At 39.7% G+C, this 25,887-nt stretch overlaps 1 protein-coding gene across 4 annotated transcripts in view; it reads right to left on the bottom strand.

Moving 5' to 3' along the window:
* WAC (WW domain containing adaptor with coiled-coil) overlaps positions 1 to 25,887 on the bottom strand; it is a 122,999-nt gene that overhangs the window by 46,921 nt on the left and 50,191 nt on the right. For 2 of the 4 annotated variants that reach the window (XM_038392845.2, XM_038392846.2), the window contains exons 4-7: positions 6,303 to 6,409; positions 5,202 to 5,317; positions 4,997 to 5,109; positions 1,714 to 2,022 (exon numbers count right to left, since the gene is read on the bottom strand). In XM_038392845.2, coding sequence (XP_038248773.1) covers positions 1,714 to 2,022; positions 4,997 to 5,109; positions 5,202 to 5,317; positions 6,303 to 6,409 — 645 coding nt within the window. Of the gene's footprint in view, positions 1 to 1,713; positions 2,023 to 4,996; positions 5,110 to 5,201; positions 5,333 to 6,302; positions 6,410 to 25,887 lie in introns of all 4 variants that reach the window. The other 2 variants (XM_038392843.2, XM_038392844.2) reach the window with 1 other exon arrangement.

Raw genomic sequence — 25,887 nt, 5'->3', positions numbered from 1 at the left:
AACAGTGCCAAGCATAATGGGGTCCTTATCTCTGCCTAGTGCCTCTAGATGTTTCAGGAACAAACAGTTAACTTTTAGCCATTTTAAGAATGACGAATTAATACATTATAAAGACAGTTAACAAAAATTAAAGAATAACACTCATTTCTTCGAGATCAAACTTCTTATACCCACAGATGTACCAGTCAGGATGGATAAAAATCAATGATTCAAAAAAATCTTATTTTAAATAAATTTTTTTTTATAAAATGCTTTTTGAGGAAAAAACCTAATTAAAGATAGTTTTAGTTAAGATACATTATAGCTCAAAGATCTCATCATGGAATAGGGATTATAAATTCTAATTCTATAAGATGAGACAATATATTCATGTCATGTTTAAGAAAAGTTTTGCAAATGAGTTCCAATAGTTCATGGATTAGGGACCCAATCTAATGGGGTTCCACAGGCTTCTGTATAGTTTATTTAGGTTAATCTTTCTATCTACTCAATGCAACTCAGTGCTCAGTCTAGAAGATACCATCAGAGGTGCTTAGTTTTGCAGTTCTCAAACTGTGGATTTGTGTCTCCAGAGGTAACATGCTTGTTAACAGCAAAAATGTTTTTAAATAAGACAGACAGAAAGAAAGAACGAAAGAAAGAACAGAGGTGAGAAATAATAGACCTCAATTCTATAGCCTCTCTGCAAATTTCTGTACACAGAGTCAATCCCTTACCTCTCTTTAACAGTGCAAAGTTTCAAAAAGTTAAATGAATAGAAGATTGTTGGGGCCGAATAGATCTGGACCAGGAAAAGAAGTCTGTAGATAAATGCAAGAAGCAAGGGACATACGCTTGTTTTGTTAAAATATTATATGTTTGCTGTTGAAAAAAAAAATCCAGAACACTTAATGAAATAACCAAACAATCATTCATTTTCTGATATAGCTGTAAAACTAATCTGAAAAGTTTCAAAATAAATCACTGTTTAAAAACGTATAGTGTGTACCTTTTAAAAATGAAACCTACATCTATCTCCGAGTTGTGAAGAATACAAATTAAGGTGTTAACAACCAACAAGAATGCACTTTTATGTAGAAATCCATGATTAAATCAAGTCTTCCTGACTGGTGATTTAAATCAATTTGATTTAAATCAAATCCACCCTGGTACCTGACATATTCCCGTGTATCATTATAGGGAAACTTAAGTAGTTTGTCACTGGAATCCCAACAAGATACATTTGATAGAAAATGCATGGGTCCAAGACAGCTTTGAAACATTAATCTGACAGATAAATTGACAACTGCAGTAACTGCAAAGTTCCAAAATAACATAAAAAGAATTTTAGGCACCCTTTCAGTAGAGATCAATTGAAATACAGTTTGCAGTATATGCATGCAAATGGCAAAACTACTAGTTCAGGTGAGAATTAATTCAGGGATGTTATGCCTGTGTTATAAAGGAGGTCAGACTAGATGATCACAATGGTCTCTTCTGCTTTATCATCTAATTCAAAGTTCAGAATTCAAAGTTCTGTCAGATAAGCGGATTATGACAAACATGGTTTAATGTGAAACTGAATCTGAATCACAAAAATCATGACTAAATTAACTGTTTCAAGCATAGGAAACAGGAAAAACATGTTTAAATTCTAGAAGTCAGACTTTCTAACCAACACCCCAAATTCACCTTGCAACATTGAGCAGTATTAAAAATAGTTTTCTGACATACCTTTTCTATCTGTTTTCTGAGAAGGGATGGACGATGTGGGCATAGGCAGTTTTGATAAAGTAGATGCTCCATTAGCATCAAAAGATTTCTTTGGCTGGTGATCAGATTGTAGAGAAAATGGAGTAGGAGGAACAGTGCTTGGGGTAGCAGTTGGATGAACCACTGGTTTGATGGGATGTTGTACTGGAGTAGAACTACTGTGAGTCTCTGCTCTTGGCAGTCTGTAGTCTCTGTCATTGTGTCTGCTTGTCTGAGACAAAATATTCTGAGGGAGTATACTACTGGCATCACTGGAATGCTTGTCTTCCACTGTTGTAGGGTTCAGAAAGAACGTTGCAATAAGAAAAAAAAAAAGATTAAGTTAGAAACTTCACTAACATTGCAAGGACTATGACTAATTCAATAGCATACTAATGTTTAAATTTGATTAGGCTTTTGTTATTTTTTTTTTAAATCTCAACTGCCAGCACAATAGCTATTAGCAGCTCAGTATTGGCAAACAATCTGATTTTATTCACTGACAACATGCACCTTCTCAAACACTATTAGATCTTTGCCCAATTTAGAATTCCAGTAAAGTAATCTTGTTAAGGACAAACTATTTTGTAGTGAGTTTTCTAATTTCTAAGGTCATTTTTAAAGATTCCATTAACACGCTGACCAAAATGAAATATTTGCATAAGCTATATTTAATCTAAATTATGGAAGACCTCTCTGTGCAAAATTTTCATGTTTTATGAATTTCTCTTATATACGCCATGTTTGTCTCCTGTTCGTTTTTTTTTTTTAATACAACTGAATTTTGAATTCTTGTTTTTAAAGGATAAAAATGGACAAATTCAGCTTCAAGCCATTTTGATTAGCAGCATATAAATCTTAAAACATATATGAACTTCTTAATTTGCACGCTGTCACATAACAGTGACTTTAGTATGTTACATTGGGGCTTGACAAGCATGCAGAGTATGGTTCATCCTTCATGATTGCTAGTTTCTCATCTGTCATGCAACCTTACCACTGGCAATGATGCAAATTGACATGAAATTCACAAAAGCAAATATTTATTGCAATTAGGGCTGTCAATTTTTAAAAATTATCACAATTAATCGCAGTTTCAGTCGTACTGTATTTATTTAAATATTTGTGGATGTTATTCTACATTTTCAAATATATTGATTTCAATTACAACACAGAATACAAAGTTACATTGCTCACTTTATATTATTTTTTATTACAAATATCTGCACTGTAAAGAAGTCAGAAGATAATATTTTTCAAATTTACCTCATAAGTACTGTAGTGCCATCTCAATGTGAAAGTGCAATTTACAAATGCAGAATTACTACATTTTACATAACTACATTCAAAAATTAAACAATGTAAAACTTTAGAGCCTACAAGTGCACTCAGTCCTTGTTCAGCCAGTCGCTAAGACAAACAAGTTTGTTTACATTTACGGGAGATAATGCTGCCCATCTCTTATTTACAACGTCACTAGAAACTGAGACCATGCATTCACATGGCACTGTTGTAGCCAGCACAGCAAGGTATTTACATGCCAGATATGTTAAACATTTGTATGCTCTTTAATGCTTTGACCACCATTCCAGAGGACATGCTTCCATACTAACGAGGTTCTGCTCCATAACGATCCAAAGCACATTCATTTTCATCATCATGAGTGAGAAGCCACCAACAGAAGGTTGATTTTCTTTTATGGTGGTTTGGGTTCTGTAGTTTCCAAATTGGAGCGTTTCTCTTTTAAGACTTTTGGCAGAATGTTCCACACCTTGTCCCTCTCAGATTTCGGAAGGCACTTCAGATTCTTAATCTTGGGTCGAGTATTGTAGCTATCTTTAGAAAACTCACATTGGTACCTTTGAGTTTTGTCAGATCTGTAATGAAAGTGTTCTTAAATTGAACAATGCATTGTTCAATTGAACAGTCTTCATCCAAGATTGCCATATCATGAAATATATGGCAGAATGCAGGTAAAACCATGGACCAGTTTTACCCCCCAAAGAGTTCAGTCACAAATTTAATTAATGCATTATTTTTTTAAAAAGCGTCATCAGCATGGAAGCATGCCTTCTGGAATGGTGGTCCAAGCCTAAAAGGGCATGCGAATCTTCAGCATATCTGGCCCATAAATACCTTGCAACGCCAGTTACAAAAGTGCCACAGGAACACTTTCAGGTGACACTGTAAATAATAAGCAGGCAGCATTATCTCCTGTAAAGGTAAACAGACTTGTTTGTCTTAGCAATTTGCTGAACTAGAAATAGGACCGAGTGGACTTGTAGGCTCTGAAGTTTTACACTGTTTTGTTTCTGAGTGCAGTTATTTAAAAAAAAGAAAAAACTATATTTGTAAGTTGCACTTTCACAGTAAAGAGATTGCACTATAGTACTTGTATGAGGTGAACTGAAAAATACAATTTCTTGTTTCTTTTTTACAATACAAATATTTGTAACAAAAAATAATATAAAGTGAGCACTCTACACCTTATATTCTGTGTTGTAACAGAAATCAATATATTTGAAAATGTAGAAAAAAATCCAAAAATATGTAACAAATTTAAATTGGTATTCTATTAACAATGTGATTAAAACAGTGATGAATCACGATTAATTTTTGAATTGAGTTAATTTGTTCTGAGTTAATCAAGTGAATTAACTGTGACTGACAGCCCTAACTGCAATATGCAATTTCTGCATCTATTCTTCTTGAAATGTGCATTTTCTTTATATAATGCAGCACCAGTTAAGACAGAATATATTTTCCCCAAATATTAGTATGCTGCTCACCTACGATCTCTGAAGAAATAGTGATAATAGTCAGGCCCTTTTAAGCCTCTAGTATCTTACGTATTGAAGAAAAAATGCTGGGAGAAGACTATCACAGCAGCTACAGAAAAAGATTGTGTCTTCAAGCTGAAGGACAAATGCTACACATATAGTAGCCCACAGTGAGTGATAATTACAAAAAAGGAATACTAACATGGAACAAAGATATAAGTGAATATTTTAATTGGATAGGCTCAAAGCTACTCTGAGACAACATAATTGGCGGGCCAGAACATTTGGAGAAGTTGTCTGTAGTTACAATAAATCGTAGGAAAAAAATAAGCTGGGCCACTCATTGCCACAAAAAGCACATGCTAGGGAAGAGGAATATCCTTTTTTAGTTTGGCAAAGACAAGTACTGAGAGGAAGTATGCAACACACACAAACCAAGAGCATTTAATTATACAAAAATAAATAAATAAATAACCCCAACATACTTCCACTGGCAAACCCACTGGCAGCAGTCGCCTGCATCACCTCTCTTCTGTAGTCCCTATCTTTTGGGAAACTGTTAACTGATATTTTGCTTGCTTCTTTTTGTCTCTGCTCTCTGCAAAAAATACAAATGAAGTAAAAACTCAAGTCAAGTACAATGTTTTCTAGATTATATGCTTTTATTTTTTAATCAAAGTATATCTATACCTTTCAAGCCACTCTTTTGGTTTTTCCCATTGTGAAACTTCTGTTCGGCAGTTATAGTAGTATTTTTTGCCAGAAGAGCTGATGTGCTCAGACCAGTCATCCGCAGAATCGTAGGACTTTGAAAATATGAACAACAATGTTGGAGAAATGACTACGTGACAGTTTTTAAATAAGTTATATAGATTCTACTATATTCAAAGTTGCAAGATGTGTAGACTTTTTCCTTCACATCCACTTTGAAACACTACCACTGTACATAAGGGACAATGTAATGTCCCTCCCCAACATCTCCCACAACAATGCTGCTTTCCAGCTGCTTCAAACAATACACAGCTTCTCCTATCTCATCTTACCAACCCTGACTAAATTATAGCATACATTGAGATCTGGCGCTACATTCAATGGATCATTGTAACATCACTACTGTCTACATGAAAGTCTTCAGTATGCTAGTGATTTTGGATCTTATATTTCTGCAACTGAAGAACCTTCTCAAAATGTCCAGATGATGTAAATAAAAAAAAATTTAAATGTTTTTGTTATGTTACATTTTAGAAAATAATATTTGGAGGATTATCTCTGTTTTTCCCCATGCCCCAGAACAATTTTTAACACCAACCAGTGTAATCCCAACAATTTTTGGTAACTGAGTGCTTGAAGCATAGGAAATAGTGTGTGCTAGCCAGTAAGCAATAAAGCTTAAAACCCTATTACTGCTTCCCATAAGGTTCCAAAAAAATAAAGAGCCTGCAGAGTTAGGTCAGTCTACTGCTGTGGAACCAAGATACTAGAGTAAGATCCTTGCCAATGATATATTTAGGGAAAGTACTTTTCTCAATTGCTATATATCTTTTCGATTAAAACCATCAAAGGCAAGACAGGTACATCTGGAAACCCAAATGACATTAGCTATACTGAAAAGATCTAACATATAACCTCTGCCAACTGCAATTTGTTCCCGCCATTTTTAGTATATAACCACCACATAGATTTAATAATTCAATAAAATATGCAGAACTTCATCCTCCATAATTTAATCAAAAATAGTATATATAAAACTGCTTAAGACATATTTGGACATTGATGACCATTAATACTTACTGCATCTGAAGTTTTACTTGGATTATTGCTTGGATTAGAAGAATGTGAATTTGAGCTATGAAGAGCACTGTGGTTATGTGAATTTTCTTGTGGAGAGTAACTGGTCCCTAAAACACACAAATATAGTTCACCATGAATGTTTCTATACAAATTAAACATCTCTGTATTTCAGAGCATGGAAGTACGTCAATGTTTTAATTAAAAGTGCTGTGTATCTTATTTTTATCCTTCCTCACATTCATATACTAAATACAAGGGAATTATTAAGGGAAAGTTTGAAGTTCATGGAATTTTCAATTAATCAGTCTTTGATTTACATATAGCATATATGATGCAGCTATGTGAAAATATCTTCCATGTTCTACCAATAATACAACTATAAAAAAAATTTTTTTTTTTAAATCTATTTGTAAGATTCAATTCATGTATCTCAGTAGCTCAACCCAGGTTTCTCCGAAAGAGACTCAACTATCAGGACACTAGAATTTAGAGTGTTGAAAGCAGAAGAACTGAAGCTCCAACTAAGAGAGGCCACAAAAGCAAGAGTTATCAACGGATTAAATTGGGACTGAATAACATTTTCCCATCCAATTTGATACAACAACAAGGTTATTTTAGATATTTGTCAAATATAAGGAAGAGGAAAACTACAATTTAGTGGAGTGATATGTTTTAACAAAGTCATAAATACAGTGGAGAATCTAAGTCATGCTGCAATACTCACAATACAAGTATACTTTATAGTATTTAATAAGATTATAATGTATTTTACTATAAAACTGGTATTCAATCCTGGAAGACATAATGAAGTTCTACCCTAAAAGGACTATCAGCAGCATTGTGAGATACCATGTTTAAATTTAAAAAAATTTGCTTAGTTTACAAGTTTAAAAAAAATAGGTTTCCTAATTTCCATCCCTACAAACTCAGCCTGAAATCTGAAAATAAAGTAGTATTATTTCCTGACTTTATCTCCTAAGTAAATGATTATGGCTGTACAAGGATAAGAGGGTAGAAAATGGTTCAATTTTTTTGCCCTAATTAATAATTTTCTTATGATATATACAAACCACAACAGACTCCAAATCAGACTTTTTTCTGCAGGACCAATGTGAGCCAAAAAAATAGTAGTAAAAAATCATGACACACATTATTTCTACAATGCCTAAAAGTGTATTTGGATATTAAATGAACACATATATGTAACAGATCTGTTCATTAAAAAGGCTCATTTTACATACAAGTGAGAAGTCAAAGACTTATTAGTTTTAGACACACTAAATTTTAGTTTCTTCACAGAATTGTAAAAGATAGTGAAATTATCTAATCAACTATTTAATTCCATCCCCCTGTCAAAGCAGGAATGTTTCCTGACCTATAGTATTACAGTGACATCAAGTCTCTCCATAATTACGTTCAAAATCACCTTTCCCTCAGAAGAATGGTTTTAACCACCCTCCTCATTTTGCCAAAACTATATATGTCTGAAGTTTTACATATATGGTCTTGTGCCAAGGTAGACTAAATCTGAGGCAAATCAAAGAAGGCTTTTGGAGATAAGAAGCATACTTCGTGAAAAAAATCTTCCTAACTTTGTCTCATTGTTTCTCTAAGAGCACATCTACACTGCAGCTGATGGTGTGATTTGCAGCTGCCACATCCTAACCACTATTTTTAGCGAGCTAGTTAAATTAAGAACAACACAGTTAGGTCTACACAAACTGAAAGTCACACCCACAGCTACAAATACCCTAAGAGCTTGGTCTGGAAGATTCAAACTCAGTTTCCTTCACTTGGTCTTGAGATAGACCAGGGCCTTTGCGCTATTTCCATGTTGGATGGATGGAGTTGATGGATAGAGTTCAGAAATGAATGCAAGACTGACCATGTCTGCATGTGACCCTACAGAATTATCACTGGTTCGAGCCTAGCAAAGCATCTAAGTTCTGTACAGACTGAGGCTGAATTTCAGATTGGCCCTGACTACCATATCATAGGTTCTAAGATGTAGGCTTAGACTTCTGGCCTCCCTCCTTGGGTCCTATTTGAATTGCAAGCCATTCAACTCCAGAAACCCAATATGCAACAATTTCACTGCAGATTTTTCACCTTTAATTCATGACACCATTGTGTTAATTGATTCCTTATCTTCTGTGTTACCACAACAAATACACAAGACTTTTCAAAATGCTGGATATCTGCATCACAAAACATTTAAAACAGGCTGCAGTTACAATATGCTATTGCACTCTTCTTACAATAAAAATCATCTATTTTTAAGGCAGATGGTCAAGGTGGATGATACAGAATTAAAATATTTTGGGTAACATGTCGTAACATACATTTTATGGAGTATAAACCTGATTTCTATGCATCCGATGAATGAGCTGTAGCTCACGAAAGCTTATGCTCTAATAAATTTGTTAGTTTCTAAGGTGCCACAAGTACTCCTGTTCTTTTCATGGATACAGACTAACACGGCTGCTACTCTGAAACCTTTCTAATGTTGGTTTTTTAAATTGCAACATTTTTCATGTTTCTCGCTGCAATTAGAGCCTACCTTCCAATAAAATTTTAATTTGGGAATGCTTTAAAAAAAATTGTTTTTGTCATAAATGTCAGTTAAATTTAAAAAGGTTTTTTTCTTAAATGCCAGTCCTGTAAAGTGAAAGTGAGTTAACTCCTTCTTGCGCAGTGTACCACACCAAAAGGTAGTGAATGCTGGGATCCTTCCAGCAGCATTCTGAATGGGGCAAGACTACATGTGTCAAGGCCAGAGACGAGAATGTATCAGTAGTCAAGATGCAGGATGATGAGGGCTTGAACAAAAATTTTAGCCGTGTGGAAGGCAGGCAGAGAGTAGGGAAACAGAGTCGCATCCTATTTTGTCTGTTCTCTTTTTGAATAAATAAGGAGATTACATGCTGAGCGCAGTGGAGAAAGGAAGGAAAGAAAGTTTAAGAAGGGAGCCAAATGTGATGAAAAGGCAGTTCGGACTGCAGGTACAGGATCCGGTTAGACCGGAGAAGAAAAGATGGAAATGACAGAACGGAAGGAGGGGAGAATAAGTGTCTAGTGGAGAAAGTCAACATAGTCATGGGATTTCTGCTAGAGAACGGGAGAAGAGGAAACAGAGGTTGGGTGAGCCAGGAATAGAAGCTGGTAGAGCAGATTTTGCAATGGAAGAGAGGAACAAAGAAATCAAGAGTGGAAAAGAGTGTAGAATAGAGATGACCAGATCAAAGGAAGAAAGGATGAGAGCAGAAGAGAAGTCATGAACACTGATGGGCTAAGAGTCATGGAAGCACCAAGTGCAAAGTCAGAGAAAGGGTGCAAGTGGGCGATGCTGAAAGAGACCAGGTGGTGGTCACAGAGAGATCACAAATCAAAGGAGAGATGAGGAGGAGAGTAGTGCTTAGTGAAGACCAACTTCAGTGAATGGCCATTTTGGAGTGTTGAACCAGCACCGCAGGTCAAAAGCATTGCAAGGGTGAGGACAGAGGCAGCTACAGGGCTGGATGGGTCACCAACACAATAGTTAAAGTACAAAGGATAAGTGTAGAACAACTAGAGGAAATGAGAGCCAGTTGAAATCAGAGAGGAAGGCAGACAGGGAGGAGCCAGGCAGAGGGTAGATGAGGAGAGAGAATAATTTGATGCAGTACCGTTCAAATAACAAGAGTTGGAAACGGAGTGAGAATGTGTTGGAAGCAGCAGGAATGGCATAAGAGAAGCCAGACACCTCCGTTATGGTCCCCATTAGGGTCTCTACTTCATCGTAGGACTGGATGACAGGCTGACTTCAAGAACTGGCTCCCATCCTGCAAGTGATACTCTGGGGGACAGAAAAGAAAAGAAACTAGAAGTCCTTGGCGTTAATGTCCAGGTTTCCAGGGAAGAAGAGAATTGGGCAAAAAAATACAGGAGAGCACAGGAAAAGACTGACCAGGGAGCTCTGCAAGGGAGAAAAACTAGCCATCCAGGCAGCAAGCGCAAAAGGGATAACCAGGCAACGAGAAGCAAATGTAGGAGACTAGACCAGACTGAGGGAGAAATTAAATGAACAAAAGAGACAAGGTTTAAAAAAAAAAAAAAAAAAAGACATACTTATTGCATTACAGACTATTAAATATATCTTCCTACTACCCTATTTCCCTATAAGCAATTGCAGTAGTTGTCACGGGGTACCCGACTCATCGTGCATTCAGTGAGGAGTAGTCCAAGACACTGAATTTTGAGAAACCTACACTAAAGAAGGCAGATATAACTCACCACACACAGAGAACAGATGATGTTAGAAGGTGACAGTCACTTTTCAGAGAAGACCTGTCTTTACAACTAAACATAAAAATAGACCAAGAAAAAAATAGGTGCCAATTTCTGTCCAGTAAAATGCATCTAGATTTTTATCCTTTTTCTCTATATGAATGGGGTTAGGGCCAGTAATATGAAGTCAGTACGTACCTAGTTATCCATCAAGACTTTCCCACTAACTCCACCGGGGATACAAGCTGCAACTATCTACACACATAACACTGTTTTTTCTACCCTGTTCTGTCATATTTGCAGCCCAGGACATTAACCCTATTCACTTACTGGCCAACATCCATGTTTAACCATCAATTAAACTTCAACAAGAACTCTGTGCACATAATAGAAAGTTTTGGCTTTAAAGTTTGCTCACAGACCAGTATTGCAATAAAAACAGCGTAACACTGAAGAATATTCTGAAGACTGGAATGCCACACTTTAAGCTTCACTTAAAAATCAGCAGGTCCGGTTCTGCTATAGTGAGAAAAATCTGTAAAAGCACAGCAGCTTCATGTTTACTAGGCTAAGAGTGCAATCATGGACATATGCCTACTATTACACGTCAGTACCCAGAACAATCTTCCAAGAAAGAGCTGTTGTTGTTAGTGCTTGGACACAAATAAGTTAGAAAGATGAGATCTACTTGTGAGTATACAGAATTCTTTTGTACAGCATTCTTTGCAAGCATGAATGCTGTAAAGCTTCCCACCACCCTGTACACTAAAAAAATTGATCCCATTTTGTATTTACACTTTAAACGTCTTATTCTTAAGACCTTATGTTTCTTGAAGACTGAAAAATTCTATTTATCTAGTTCCACTATATTTTCTTTATTTTCTCTTCCCCCTTTTTATTTGATACATTCACATAAAAAAGTAGGCGTTCCGTTAGCTCCTCTTACTTATTTTGACTCAATACTGTGATAGTAGCAAAGCTTTTATCACAGCCGTAGCTATCAACACACTAAGACTGAGTGCTCCTTTCTTTGCATTTCTCCACCTATTTGAAGAAAATATTAAAATCACCACTCATGAGTACTAAATCTCAATCTCTCCCACAGAGTTACTGCACACGATATATTGTGATCCACACCTGAAAACTATGTAAAGGTCCTTGCAAATGAACACTTAGCAAACTGAATATTGCAAGCACTCTATATTATGGAGCAGGAGGACCTTGATGAGGGTAGACTAGTTTAAATCAAAAATTTAAATCACCAATTTTAAACATGATTTAAACCTGCTTCTGGCAATTTAGGCCTTAACATAGGTTTTCCATAATTTAAAATAGGTTTCTTTTAAAAAATAAAAGTGTGTTTAGTTTAAATAAAGCCTCTAAGTTAAATAAAACAAGCCAATTCAATTTGAAAAAAAAATCAAATAAAAATTTTAATGATTTTTGTCTACGCTGAAGTATGGTTAAGGTTGAAGGGAGCTTTGTTAAGAAAAGATTTTCAAAGTGCTCTAAAAATCCCCATGCATAATGACCTGAAAATTGCTATGCCCATAGAGAAGCATAGTAGAGTTTGTGGTGCAAAATTCAAGAGAGACTCAACTGAAACCACTATTACTTGAAGCCCAAGAAATGAGAGTTCAATAAAGACACAGTGGAATTCTTTGGATACATTGTTCCACCTGAAGCACCCACCATCCTACACAGATCCCTGGTGGCAATATCCAGCTGTTCCACACCCAAGGACGTATATGGGTGCAGTGACGCCTGGGGTTCGCTAATTTCTACAGGCAATTTAGTCATTTGATCTAAGGGGTCCCAAGATAGTGTTCCCCATAAAATTACCTGCTTTTAAAATTTTCAGATTCTTCTAACTTTTTTGCCCACAATTAAGGAAAAACCGAATGAAGGCTTTTATTGTACATAATTCTACATTTGTAAGTTCAACTTTCATGATAAAAAGACGGTACTACAGTAGTTGTAGTAGGTGAATTGAAAAATACTATTGTTTTTTTATAGTGCAAATATTGGAATAAAAAAATATAAAGTGTACACTGTACGCTTTGCATTCTGTGTCGTAATGAACATAAGAATGTCCATACTGGGCCAGATCAAAGGTCCATCCAACCCAGTATCCTGTTTGCCGACAGTGGCCAATGCCAGGTGCCCCAGAAGGAGTGAACAGAACAGGTAATGATCAAGTGATCTCTCTCCAGCCAGCCATCTCCACCCTCTGACAAACAGAGCCTAGGGACCCCATTCTGTAACCATCCTGGCTAATAGCCATTAATGGACTTAACCTCCATGAATTTATCTAGTTCTCTTTTAAACCTTATTATAGTCCTAGCCTTCACAACCTCCTCAGGCAAGGAGTTCCACAAGTTGACTGTACGCTGCGTGAAGAAGAACTTCCTTCTATTTGTTTTAAACCTGCTACCCATTAATTTCAGTTGGTGGCCCCTAGTTCTTATATTATGGGAACAAGTAAATAACTTTTCCTTATTCGCTTTCTCCACGCCACTCATGATTTTATATATCTCTATCATATCCCCCCTTAGTCTCCTCTTTTCCAAGCTGAAAAGTCATAGCCTCTTTACTCTCTCCTCATATGGGACCCGTTCCAAACCCCTAATCATTTTAGTTGTCCTTCTCTAAACCTTTTCTAATGCCAATATATCTTTTTTGAGATGAGATGACCACATCTGTATGCAGTATTCAAGATGTGGGCATACCATGGATTTATGTAAGGGCAATAAGATATTCTCCATCTTATTCTCTATCCCTTTTTTAATGATTCTTAACATCCTGTTTGCTTTTTTCACTGCCGCTGCACACTAAGTCGACGTCTTCAGAGACCTATCCATGATGACTCCAAGATGGGGTGGGGCTTCTGACTAGGGGCCCTATAAAGGTAGCCAGCCAGTCAGGCAGCGGCACAGACAGCTGCAGCGGCACAGGAGCTAGCAAACAGAGCTCTAAACAGGGGAGTTTGAGTGGGAGTTCTGTTGGAGAAGGTAGTTGCACTTGGTTTTGTATTTTTAGTATTTGTGTGGGGGGGGGAGGGAGGGGCTTTGTGCTGGGAGAGCAGCTGAGCCCTGCTTAGGGGGTGGGGCTTCTGACTAGAGGTCCTATAAAGGTAGCCAGCCAGTCAGGCAGCGGCACAGGAGCTAGCAAACAGAGCTCTAAACAGGGGAGTTTGAATGGGAGTTTGTAAGGGGAGTTTGCATTGTGGTGCTTGTTTGGGGTTTGCTTTTGCTGGGGGAGGTCTTTTTGGTGTGGCTTCTGTTTCCCAGATTAACAGGATTTAGGTGGGAAGGAGATGACAGATACAGAGGAAGCTGTGGGAGTGACTCCTGTAGTGAAAGACACATTGAGGATGACTGGATGTGGAAGCTGTGGTATGTACATGATCCTGGAGGCGGGAACCGGTAAGAGTTTTTTCCGCATGAAATGTCGTCTGATAGAGCTGATGGAGGAAAAGATCTGAGGTTTGGAGATGCAGGTGGAAAGTCTCGTTGAGTTTAGGAAGGGGTTTGAGCAGATGATGGAGCAAAGATATGAGGTATCTGAAGGGAAAAGCTCAGACTCTCGGATGGAAGCAGGGCTGGGGAATTTTGAGGAGAGACTGGATGAGGAAAGTGGTCAGTGGAAACATGTGACTCAAAGAACCAGGCAGAGAAAAAGACGGGCTAGTGAAGGAGAAATAGAGCTTAGGAACAGGTTTGCAGAGTTGGAAAATGAAGAAGGGGCTCAGCAGGTAGTCGCTGAAGGTGGAAGGGTAAGGAAGAAGAGAAGAGAGGCTAGCCCTATAGAAAAAGGGGAAGAGTCAAGGGAGACTACACCAAATATGAGCCCCAGGAGGATACAGGATGGGTTGAAGAGAATTGTAAGGGAAAATAGGAATGGAAAGAACTTGCAGCCAGAGGGAACAGGGGAGAGACTGGAGAATAGCACTGTCACCAGGAAAAGGCAGGTCTATGTGATCGGGGACTCTTTATTGAGAAGAATAGACAGGCCTGTAACTAGAGCTGATCCTGAGAATAGAAGGGTGTGCTGTCTTCCGGGTGCTAAGATACGGGATGTAGACCTGAGGTTGAAAAGGATCCTCAAGGGAGCGGGAAAGAATCCCCTAATTATCCTTCATGTGGGAACAAATGATACAGCCAGATTCTCGCTGGAAAGTATCAAGGGAGACTATGCTAGGCTGGGGAAGACGCTTAAGGAAATTGAGGCTCAGGTGATCTTTAGAGGGATCCTTATTGTTCCTAGAGAAGGGCAACAAAGGTGTGACAAGATTATGACTGTCAACAGATGGCTTAGGCAGTGGTGCTATAAGGAGGGCTTTGGGATGTATGGCCACTGGGAGGCATTCACGGACAGAGGTCAGTTCTCTCGGGATGGACTTCATCTGAGTAGGGAAGGAAATAGACTTCTAGGATCAAGGCTGGCATAACTGATAAAGAGAGCTTTAAACTAGGAATTGGGGGGAGATGGATGGGAGATGTCCGGAAAATCTCCACGCCAGATTTTAGCATTGAGAGGGAAGAAGATGAAGTAAGAAAGGATACAGCCATGGGTAGGAGAATGTATATAAGGAGCGAGGGCGGTGTGGATACTAGTCTAATAGGTTATAATGGCTGTAGAATGACTGTGCCTAATAGGGTACAAAATGTGAGCGAGGCCAAACAGCAAAAATTAAGATGTTTATACACCAATGCGAGGAGTCTAGGTAACAAAATGGAGGAACTAGAGCTACTGGTGCAGGAAGTGAAACCAGATATTATAGGGATAACAGAAACATGGTGGAATAGTAGTCATGACTGGATTACAGGTATTGAAGGGTATGTGCTGTTTAGGAAAGACAGAAACAAAGGTAAAGGGGGTGGAGTAGCATTGTATATCAACGATGAGTTAGAATGTAAAGAAATAAGAAGCGATGCAATGGATAAGACAGAGTCTGTCTGGGCAAAAATTACATTGGGGAAGAAAACTAGTAAAGCCTCTCCTATGATAGTGCTTGGGGTGTGCTATAGACCTCCGGGATCTAATTTGGTTATGGATAGAGCCCTTTTTGATGTCTTTAATAAAGTAAATACTAATGGAAACTGCGTGATCATGGGAGACTTTAACTTCCCAGATATAGACTGGAGGACCAGTGCTAGTAATAATAATAGGGCTCAGATTTTCCTAGATGCGATAGCTGATGGATTCCTTCAACAAGTAGTTGCTGAACCGACTAGAGGGGATGCCATTTTAGATTTAATTTTGGTGAGTAGCGAGGACCTCATAGAAGAAATGGTTCTAGGGGACAATCTTGGCTCAAGTGATCATGAGCTAATTCAGTTCAAACTAAATGGAAGGATTAACAAAAATAAATCTGCAACTAGGGTTTTTGATTTCAAAAGGGCTGACTTTCAAAAATTAAGGCAATTGGTTAGGGAAGTGGATTGGACTGAAGAACTTATGGATCTAAAGGCAGTTGAGGCCTGGGATTACTTTAAATCAAAACTGCAGAAGCTATCGGAAGCCTGTATCCCAAGAAAGGGGAAAAAATTCATAGGAAGGAGTTGTAGACCAAGCTGGATGAGCAAGCATCTTAGAGAGGTGATTATGAAGAAGCAGAAAGCATACAGGGAGTGGAAGATGGGAGGGATCAGCAAGGAAAGCTACCTAATTGAGGTCAGAAGATGTAGGGATAAAGTCAGAGAGGCTAAAAGTCGAGTAGAGTTGGACCTTGCAAAGGGAATTAAAACCAATAGTAAAAGGTTCTATAGCCATATAAATAAGAAGAAAACTAAGAAGGAAGAAGTGGGGCCGCTTAACACTGAGGATGGAGCGGAGGTTAAAGATAATCTAGGCATGGCCCAATACTTTGCCTCAGTCTTTAATAAGGTTAAAGAGGATCTTGGGGATAATGGTATCATGACAAATGGGAAGGAGGATATAGAGGTAGATATTACCATATCAGAGGTAGAAGCGAAACTGAAACAGCTTAATGGGACTAAATCGGGGGGCCCAGATAATCTTCATCCAAGAATATTAAAGGAATTGGCACCTAAAATTGCAAGCCCATTAGCAAGAATTTTTAATGAATCTGTAAACTCAGGAATAGTACCGAATGATTGGAGAATTGCTAATATAGTTCCTATTTTTAAGAAAGGAAAAAAAAGTGATCCGGGTAACTACAGACCAGTTAGACATCTGTAGTATGCAAGGTCCTGGAAAAAATTTTGAAGGAGAAATTAGTTAAGGACATTGAAGTCAATGGTAAATGGGACAAAATACAACATGGTTTTACAAAAGGTAGATCGTGCCAAACCAACCTAATCTCCTTTTTTGAAAAAGTAACAGACTTTTTAGATAAAGGAAATGCAGTGGATCTAATTTACCTAGATTTCAGTAAGGCATTTGATACCGTGCCACATGGGGAATTATTAGTTAAATTGGAGAAGATGGGGATCAATATGAACATCAGAAGGTGGATAAGGAATTGGTTAAAGGGGAGACTGCAACGGGTCCTACTGAAAGGCGAACTGTCAGGTTGGAGGGAGGTTACCAGTGGAGTTCCTCAGGGATCGGTTTTGGGACCAATCTTATTTAATCTTTTTGTTACTGACCTTGGCGCAAAAAATGGGAGTGTGCTAATAAAGTTTGCAGATGATACAAAGCTGGGAGGTATTGCCAATTCGGAGAAGGATCGGGATATTATACAGGAGGATCTGGATGACCTTGTAAACTGGAGTAATAGTAATAGGATGAAATTTAATAGTGAGAAGTGTAAGGTTATGCATTTAGGGATTAATAACAAGAATTTTAGTTATAAGTTGGGGACGCATCAATTAGAAGTAACGGAAGAGGAGAAGGACCTTGGAGTATTGGTTGATCATAGGATGACTATGAGCTGCCAATGTGATATGGCTGTGAAAAAAGCTAATGCGGTTTTGGGATGCATCAGGAGAGGCATTTCCAGTAGGGATAAGGAGGTTTTAGTACCGTTATACAAGGCACTGGTGAGACCTCACCTAGAATACTGTGTGCAGTTCTGGTCTCCCATGTTTAAAAAGGATGAATTCAAACTGGAGCAGGTACAGAGAAGGGCTACTAGGATGATCCGAGGAATGGAAAACTTGTCTTATGAAAGGAGACTTAAGGAGCTTGGCTTGTTTAGCCTAACTAAAAGAAGGTTGAGGGGAGATATGATTGCTCTCTATAAATATATCAGAGGGATAAATATAGGAGAGGGAGAGGAATTATTTCAGCTCAGCACCAATGTGGACACAAGAACAAATGGGTATAAACTGCCCACCAGGAAGTTTAGACTTGAAATCAGACGAAGGTTTTTAACCATCAGAGGAGTGAAGTTTTGGAATAACCTTCCAAGGGAAGCAGTGGGGGCAAAAGATCTATCTGGTTTTAAGATTCTACTCGATAAATTTATGGAGGAGATGGTATGATGGGATAATGGGATTTTGGTAAGTAACTGATCTTTAAATATTCAGGGTAAATAGGCCAAATCCCCTGAGATGGGATATTAGATGGATGGGATCTGAGTTACTATAGAAAATTCTTTCCTGGGTATCTGGCTGGTGAATCTTGCCCATATGCTCAGGGTTTAGCTGATTGCCATATTTGGGGTCGGGAAGGAATTTTCCTCCAGGGCAGATTGGAGAGGCCCTGGAGGTTTTTCGCCTTCCTCTGTAGCATGGGGCATGGTTCACTGGAGGGAGGCTTCTCTGCTCCTTGAAGTTTTGAACCATGATTTGAGGACTTCAATAGCTCAGACATGGGTGAGGTTTTTCATAGGAGTGGTGGGTGACATTCTGTGGCCTGCGCTGTGCAGGAGGTCGGACTACATGATCAGAGTGGTCCCTTCTGACCTTAGTATCTATGAATCTATGAATCTCTTTCCTGATTAGTTGTAGCTAAATTAGCCCCCATCATATTGTATGTATAGTTGGGGTTATTTTTTCCAATGTAAATTACTTTACATTTAAACCACATTAAATAAAAATCAATATATTTGAAAATGTAGAAAACATCCAAAAATATTTAAATAAATGGTATTCTGTTATTGTTTAATCGCGCGATTAATTGCGATTCTTTTTTTTAATCACTTGACAGCCCTAGTATTTTTAGTAAAAGTCATGGACAGGTCAGGGGCTGTAAACAAAAATTCACGGCCTGTGACCTGTTCATGACTTTTACTAAAGATACCCACCGTGACTAAAATTTGGGCAGGGGAGCCTCAGGTGCTCAGAGGGAAGGAGAGGGAAGGTCCAGAGGTGCCACGGATGCTGGGGAAGGTGGCTTGGGTCCCTGCTGGTACTGGGAGGGAGGCTGCAGCATACAGCCCAGGAACCCCACTACTGATATGGGGGGGGCACGGAGAAGAAAGGTTGGCGGGCGGGCAGGGGCTTCCTATTCAGCTCTGCACCCCTGCAGCTCCTAGTCAGTGGAGACAGGGAGGGGCTCTGCTGCTCCCACCACAAGTGCCAGCTGCTGCAGCTCCTGTTGGACAGGCACCACAGCCAATAGGAGCTGCAAGTGCAGGGCCTGTGGACACGGGCCGAATAGAGACACAACCTCCCCCTCCCGCATAGGAGCTGCAGGGAGGCCATGCCACTGGGAGCGAGGAAGCCCCCCACCATGAGGTAAGTGCCCCGGCATCCACACTCCCCACCAAGCTTCCCCTAGCCCTGTGCCCCCTCCCACACACCCAAACTGCTGCTGCTGGCCCAGGAGCTGCCCGGCTCGGGCAGCTCCTGAGCCAGCACCAGCCACTGCAGAAGTCACAGAGATCTCGGAAAGTCACATAATCCATGAAAGAATATTCTTCTACCATAATTAATGCTGACAGTCTATTTCTTAAACAGGATACCTGCCTCATTCAGTTCACAGGACAGAAACTACGTAGAAAATGAGACAGCTGCTCAATATTTTTATCATCATTCTGTTTAGATGACCTGCATAATTTACTGGTTTCAGAGTAGCAGCCGTGTTAGTCTGTATTCGCAAAAAGAAAAGGAGTACTTGTGGAACCTTAGAGACTAAAATTTATTTGAGCATAAGCTTTTGTGAGCTACAGCTCACTTCACTGGATGCATTCAGTGGAAAATACAGTGGGGAGATTTATATCCACAGAGAACATGAAACAATGGGTGTTACCATACACACTGTAACAAGAGTGATCAGGTAAGGTGAGCTATTACCAGCGGGAAAGAGACAATCAGGGTGGGCTATTTCCAGCAGTTGACAAGAACGTGTGAGAAACAGGGGGGAGGATGGGGGGGAAGAGAGGGGGAATAAACATGGAGAAATAGTTTTACTTTGTATAATGATCCGTCCACTCCCAGTCTCTAATCAAGCCTAAGTTAATTGTATCCAGTTTGCAAATTAATTCTAATTCAGCAGTCTCTCGTTGGAGTCTGTTTTTGAATTTTTTTGTCGAAGAATTACCACTTTTAGGTCTGTAATTGAGTGACCAGAGAGACTGAAGTGTTCTCCAACTGGTTTTTGAATGTTATAATTCTTGATGTCTGATTTGTGTCCATTTATTCTTTTATGTAGAGACTGTGCAGTTTGACCAATGTACATGGCAGTGGGGCATTGCTGGCACATGATGGCATGTATCACACTGGTAGATGCGCAGGTGAACGAGCCTCTGATAGTGTGGCTGATGTGATTAGGCCCTATGATGGTGTCCCCTGAACAGATATGTGGACAGAGTTGGCAAGGGCTTTCTTGCAAGGATAGGTTCCTGGGTTAGTGGTTCTGTTGTGTGGTGAGTGGCTGCTGCTGAGTATTTGCTTCCGGTTGGGGGGTTAATCTGTAAGCAAGGACTGCCCTGTCTCCCAAGATCTGTGAGAGTGATGGGTCATCCTTCAGGATACGTTGTTGATCCTTGATGATGCGTTGGAGAGGTTTTAGTTGGGGGCTGAAGGCGATGGCTAGTGGCGTTCTGTTGTTTTCTTTGTTGGGCCTGTCCTGTAGTAGGTGACTTCTGGGTACTCTTCTGGATCTGTTAATCTGTTTCTTCACTTCAGCAGGTGGGTATTGTAGCTGTAAGAATTCTTGATAGAGATCTTGTAGGTGTTTGTCTCTGTCTGAGGAGCTGGAGCAAATGCGGTTCTATTGTAGAGCTTGGCTATAGACAATGGATTGTGTGGTGTGATCTGGATGAAAGCTGGAGGAATGTAGGTAGGATTAGCGGTCAGTAGGTTTCCTGTATAGAGTGGTGTTTGTGTGACCATCACTTATTAGCACCGTAGTGTCCAGGAAGTGGATCTCTTGTGTGGACTGGTCCAGGCTGAGGTTGATGGTGGGATGGAAATTGTTGAAATCATGGTGGAATTCCTCAAGGGCTTCTTTTCCATGGGTCCAGATGATGAAGATGTCATCAATGTAGCGCAAGGAGAGTAGGGGCATCAGAGGACGAGAGCTGAGGAAGCATTGTTATAAGTCAGCCATAAAAATGTTGGCATACTATTTGGCCATGCGGGTACCCATAGCAGTGCCTCTGATTTGAAAGTATACATTGTCCCCATATGTGAAATAGTTATGGGTGAGGACAAAGTCACGAAGTTCAGCCACCAGGTTAGCCGTGACATTATCGGGGATACTTTTCCTGACGGCTTGTAGTCCATCTTTGTGTGGAATGTTGGTGTAAAGGGCTTCTACATCCATAGTGGCTAGGATGGTATTTTTAGGAAGTTCACTGATGGATTGTAGTTTCCTCAGGAAGTCAGTGGTGTCTAGAAGATAGCTGGGAGTGCTGGTAGCGTAGGGCCTGAAGGAGGGAGTCTACAGAGCATCCTGCTGTCAGGATGCCAATGCCTGAGATGATAGGGCGTCCAGGATTTCCAGGTTTATGGATCTTGGGTAGCAGATAGAATACCCCAGGTTGGGGTTCCAGGGGTGTGTCTGTGTGGATTTTTTCTTGTGCTTTTTCAGGGAGTTACTTGACCAAATGGTGTAGTTTCTTTTGGTAACCCTCAGTGGGATCAGTGGCTTGTAGAAAGTGGTGTTGGAGAGCTGCCTAGTAGCCTCTTGTTCATACTCTGACCTATTCATGATGACGACAGCACCTCCTTTGTCAGCCTTTTTGATTATGATGTCAGAGTTGTTTCTGAGGCTGTGGATGGCTTTGTGTTCTGCACGGCTGAGGTTATGGGGCAAGTGATGCTGCTTTTCCACAATTTCAGCACGTGCACATGGCGAAAGCACTCTGTGTAGAAGTCCAGTCTCTTGTTTCGACCTTCAGGAGGAGTCCACCCAGTATCCTTCTTTTTGTAGCTTGATAGGAAGGTCTCTGTGGGTTAGTACGTTGTTCAGAGGCGTGTTGGAAATGTTCTTTGAATTGGAGATGTCAAAAGTATGATTCTAGGTCACCACAGAACTGCATCATGTTCGTGGGGGTGGAGGGGCAGAAGGAGAGGCTCCGAGATAGCCCAGCAGAAGAATCTGTCCTAAGAGTATAGTTGGATAGATTAACAATATTGCTGGGTGGGTTTCAGGGAACCACTGTTGTGGCCCCTTGTGGCATGTAGTAGTTTAGATAATTTAGTGTCCTTCTTTTGTAGAGAAGCAAAGTGTGTGTTGTAAATGGCTTGTCTAGTTTTTGTAAAGTCCAGCCATGAGGAAGTTTGTGTGGACGGTTGTTTTTTTTAAATGAGAGTATCCAGTTTTGAGAGCTCATTCTTAATCTTTCCCTGTTTTCTGTAGAGGATGTTGATCAGGTGGTTCCGCAGTTTCTTTGAGCGTGTGTGGCACAAGCAGTCAGCATAGTGTGTGTGGTATGTAGATTGTAATGGATTTTTTACCTTCAGTCATACCTTCATACCTTGGTATGATGTCCATCTGTTTGCATTTGGAAAGGAAGATTTCATCTGTCTGTATCTGTATGAGTTTTTTTCATGAAGTTGATAGATTTCCACTCCATACGGCTAAATTCAGTGCCTTGCATAATGACAGGTTTCAGAGTAGCAGCCGTGTTAGTCTGTATTCGCAAAAAGAAAAGGAGTACTTGTGGCACCTTAGAGAGACTAGCAAATTTATCTGAGCATAAGCTTTCGTGAGCTACAGCTCACTTCATTGGATGCATTCAGTGGAAAATACAGTGGGGAGATTTATATACATAGAGAACATGAAACAATGGGTGTTACCATACACACTGTAACCAGAGTGATCACGTAAAGTGAGCTATTACCAGGAGAGCGGGCGGGGGGGGGGGAGGGACCTTTTGTAGTGATAATCAAGGTGGGCCATTTCCAGCAGTTGACAAGAACATCTGAGGAACTGTGGCGGGTGGGGGGAGGAGAATAAACATGGGCAAATTGTTTTACTTTGTGCAATGGCCCATCCACTCCCAGTCTCTATTCAAACCGAAGTTAACTGTATCCAGTTTGTAAATTAATTCCAATTCCAGCAGTCCCTCATTGGAGTCTGTTTTTGAAGTTTTTTTGTTGAAGAATTGCCACTTTTAGGTCTGTAATCGAGTGATCAGAGAGACTGAAGTGTTCTCCGACTGGTTTTTGAATGTTATAATTCTTGACATCTGATTTGCGTACATTTATTCTTTACTCTCCAGATCTTTGGATACAGGCCAGTCCTTGCTTACAGACAGCCCCCCAACCGGAAGCAAATACTCACCAACAACCACACACCACACAACAGAACCACTAACCCAGGAACCTATCCTTGCAACAAAGCCCTTGCCAACTCTGGCCACATATCTATTCAGGGGACACCATCATAGGGCCTAATCACGTCAGCCACACTATCAGAGGCTCGTTCACCTGCCAATCACATCTACCAATGTGATATATGCCATCATGTGCCAGCAATGCCCCTCTGCCATGTACATTGGTCAAACTGGACAGTCTCTACGTAAAAGAATAAATGGACACAAATCAGACGTCAAGAATTATAACATTCAAAAACCAGTTGGAGAACACTTCAGTCTCTCTGGTCACTCAATTACAGACCTAAAAGTGGCAGTTCTTCGATAAAAAATCTTCAAAAACAGACTCCAATGAAGGATTGCTGGAATTGGAATTAATTTGCAAACTGGATACAATTAACTTAGGTTTGAATAGAGACTGGGAGTGGATGGGTCATTACACCAAGTAAAACTATTTCCCCATGTTTATTTCCCACCCCCCACCGTTCCTCAGACCTTCTTGTCAACTGCTGGAAATGGCCCACCTTGATTATCACTATAAAAGGTTTTCTCTCCCGCGCGCCCCCCCCACTGATAATAGGTCATCTTAAGTGATCACTCTCCTTACAGTGTGTATAGTAACACCCATTATTTCATGTTCTCTATGTATATAAATCTCCCCACTGTATTTTCCACTGAATGCATCCGATGAAGTGAGCTGTAGCTCACCAAAGCTTATGCTCAAATAAATTTGTTAGTCTCTAAGGTGCCAAAAGTACTCCTTTTCTTTTTGCATAATTTACTGTACACCATGAAAATTCTGCTATTAAAATACTATTATTCATCTGCATTAACTTTTCTAAGGCACTTATCACCAGAGTATGAGTGCCTCACAAACATTAATTTATCTCCACTGTGGAATAAGACTATCCCCATTTTATAGATGGGGAAACTAAGACAAAAATTTATCTGAAGGCTTGTCTATAAAAAGTTTTTGTACTTAATTAAATCTGCATAAAAACAATTTAGCTAAGATGAAGTCCCGTAGTATGGATGCAGTTATAGCAGTATAAAGGTGTTTATACTGGTATAGCTTGTTTCAGAGTGAAGGCACAGACTATGGAGGTGTATTTTAACTAGTAACAGTGTTTCAGGGGGAGCAGGGAGAGCTTGCTGAAGGGACTGGGGTGGGGAAAAGGGGAGTTGAGAGATGGAATAATGAGAGGAGGACAGGGAAACTTCTAAGAACGAAGGGAAACACATAACAGCTGTGTGTGTTCCATACAGTATAGCTACATATACAGAGGAGACATGCTTCAAAAACTTGCAACTTCACATTTAACAAAAGGGAAAATCCAGAAATTATCTTACCAAAAAAAGTTATGGCACCTCTGTCCTCACTCATGGTACTGCTAGGGGAAGGGTAATACTGAACGCCTTTCCCCTCTCTGCATCAGACCTGCAGCACAGTAGGCAGTCTGGTCTTACCTCACTCCTGACAGATGCCTCCAGCTTACAGCTGGAAGACTGAGTCCCAAGAAACCCTCCCACATTTGCCCTTCATTCAAACCTTCCTTGCCAGTTCCACTTCTGACAAAATCAGAGGAAAATTAAGGGTTTACCTACATGGGAAAGTTGTATCTTTCCCTACAGCCATATAAATTTAAACCACGATAATTACAATAGTACAACTTCCCAAGTTGACACTTTTGGGCACAAGTGCTTTTTTCTGGTTTAGCTTAAGTTGCTTTGGAAACAGGATAAGCAAGCCAAAACAGCTATTCTTTTTCCACAAAAGCAGTACACACAATGGGAGTCAGAACAGCATAACTACAGCATTATAATTATATTACTGTAACAGGTGAAATTTTCTTCTGTAGACAAGCCCTCACTAACAAAATGCTTCATTAGTTGTGCATTAATGTTGTTTTAGAAGTGCTCCACACCATTCCTATACACTGATCCCCTAAACCTTAACTTTATCCCCTTACCCAAGATGGCATCACTGCACTAAGGAGGCCCTCAGGGAAATTACAGCATGCCTCCTTAACACATGGAAGATGGTGGGGAAGGTGAAAAAGAACAGTGTTGTGAAAAGCAAAGAGGTAATATTTTTGGAAATAAAGGATGTCTAATGCTGCAGACACAAGCCTCCTGAAATGCCTGCATCAGCTCTAGCAAGCTGCTGCAAATTCTTCCCAGATCAAAACTGCTGCACATAAGAGTATAAATCAGAATAAGAATTTGGAGTTGTGGACTACACAGAAATGGCAAGTTTTTTTAGGGCAGGGTAAGGTTATGTCATATTCCTGAGCCTTAATGTCATCTTCCCTAGGGCAGACCTAAAATTTTGTGGCAAGTGATGAGACACATGACCTTCACTCTGCATTTTCTGGATTTAGTTTATGCCTTCTTTGCCCTTAAGGGACATGAGGAAGGAAATATAGTGTTGCAGTGTGGCAGGAATTTACCTTAACTCTACATTTCCTATTTAACCTTTGCATATTTTTTTTTGAGCGTTCCCTGATTTTTGGAGGTTGTAATGTTCAAGTGCCAAGTTCCATGTTCTAGAAGGGTATAAGGCACAATGATAAGCAACCTGGACTCAGGTTTAGCAAAGATTCATGTTAGCCAGTCACACTTTAGCCCATGAAATAAACAAAA

Source organism: Dermochelys coriacea, chromosome 2, assembly GCF_009764565.3.
Source record: "Dermochelys coriacea isolate rDerCor1 chromosome 2, rDerCor1.pri.v4, whole genome shotgun sequence".
NCBI lineage: Eukaryota > Metazoa > Chordata > Testudines > Dermochelyidae > Dermochelys > Dermochelys coriacea.
This window is presented reverse-complemented; position numbering and strand designations above follow the sequence as displayed.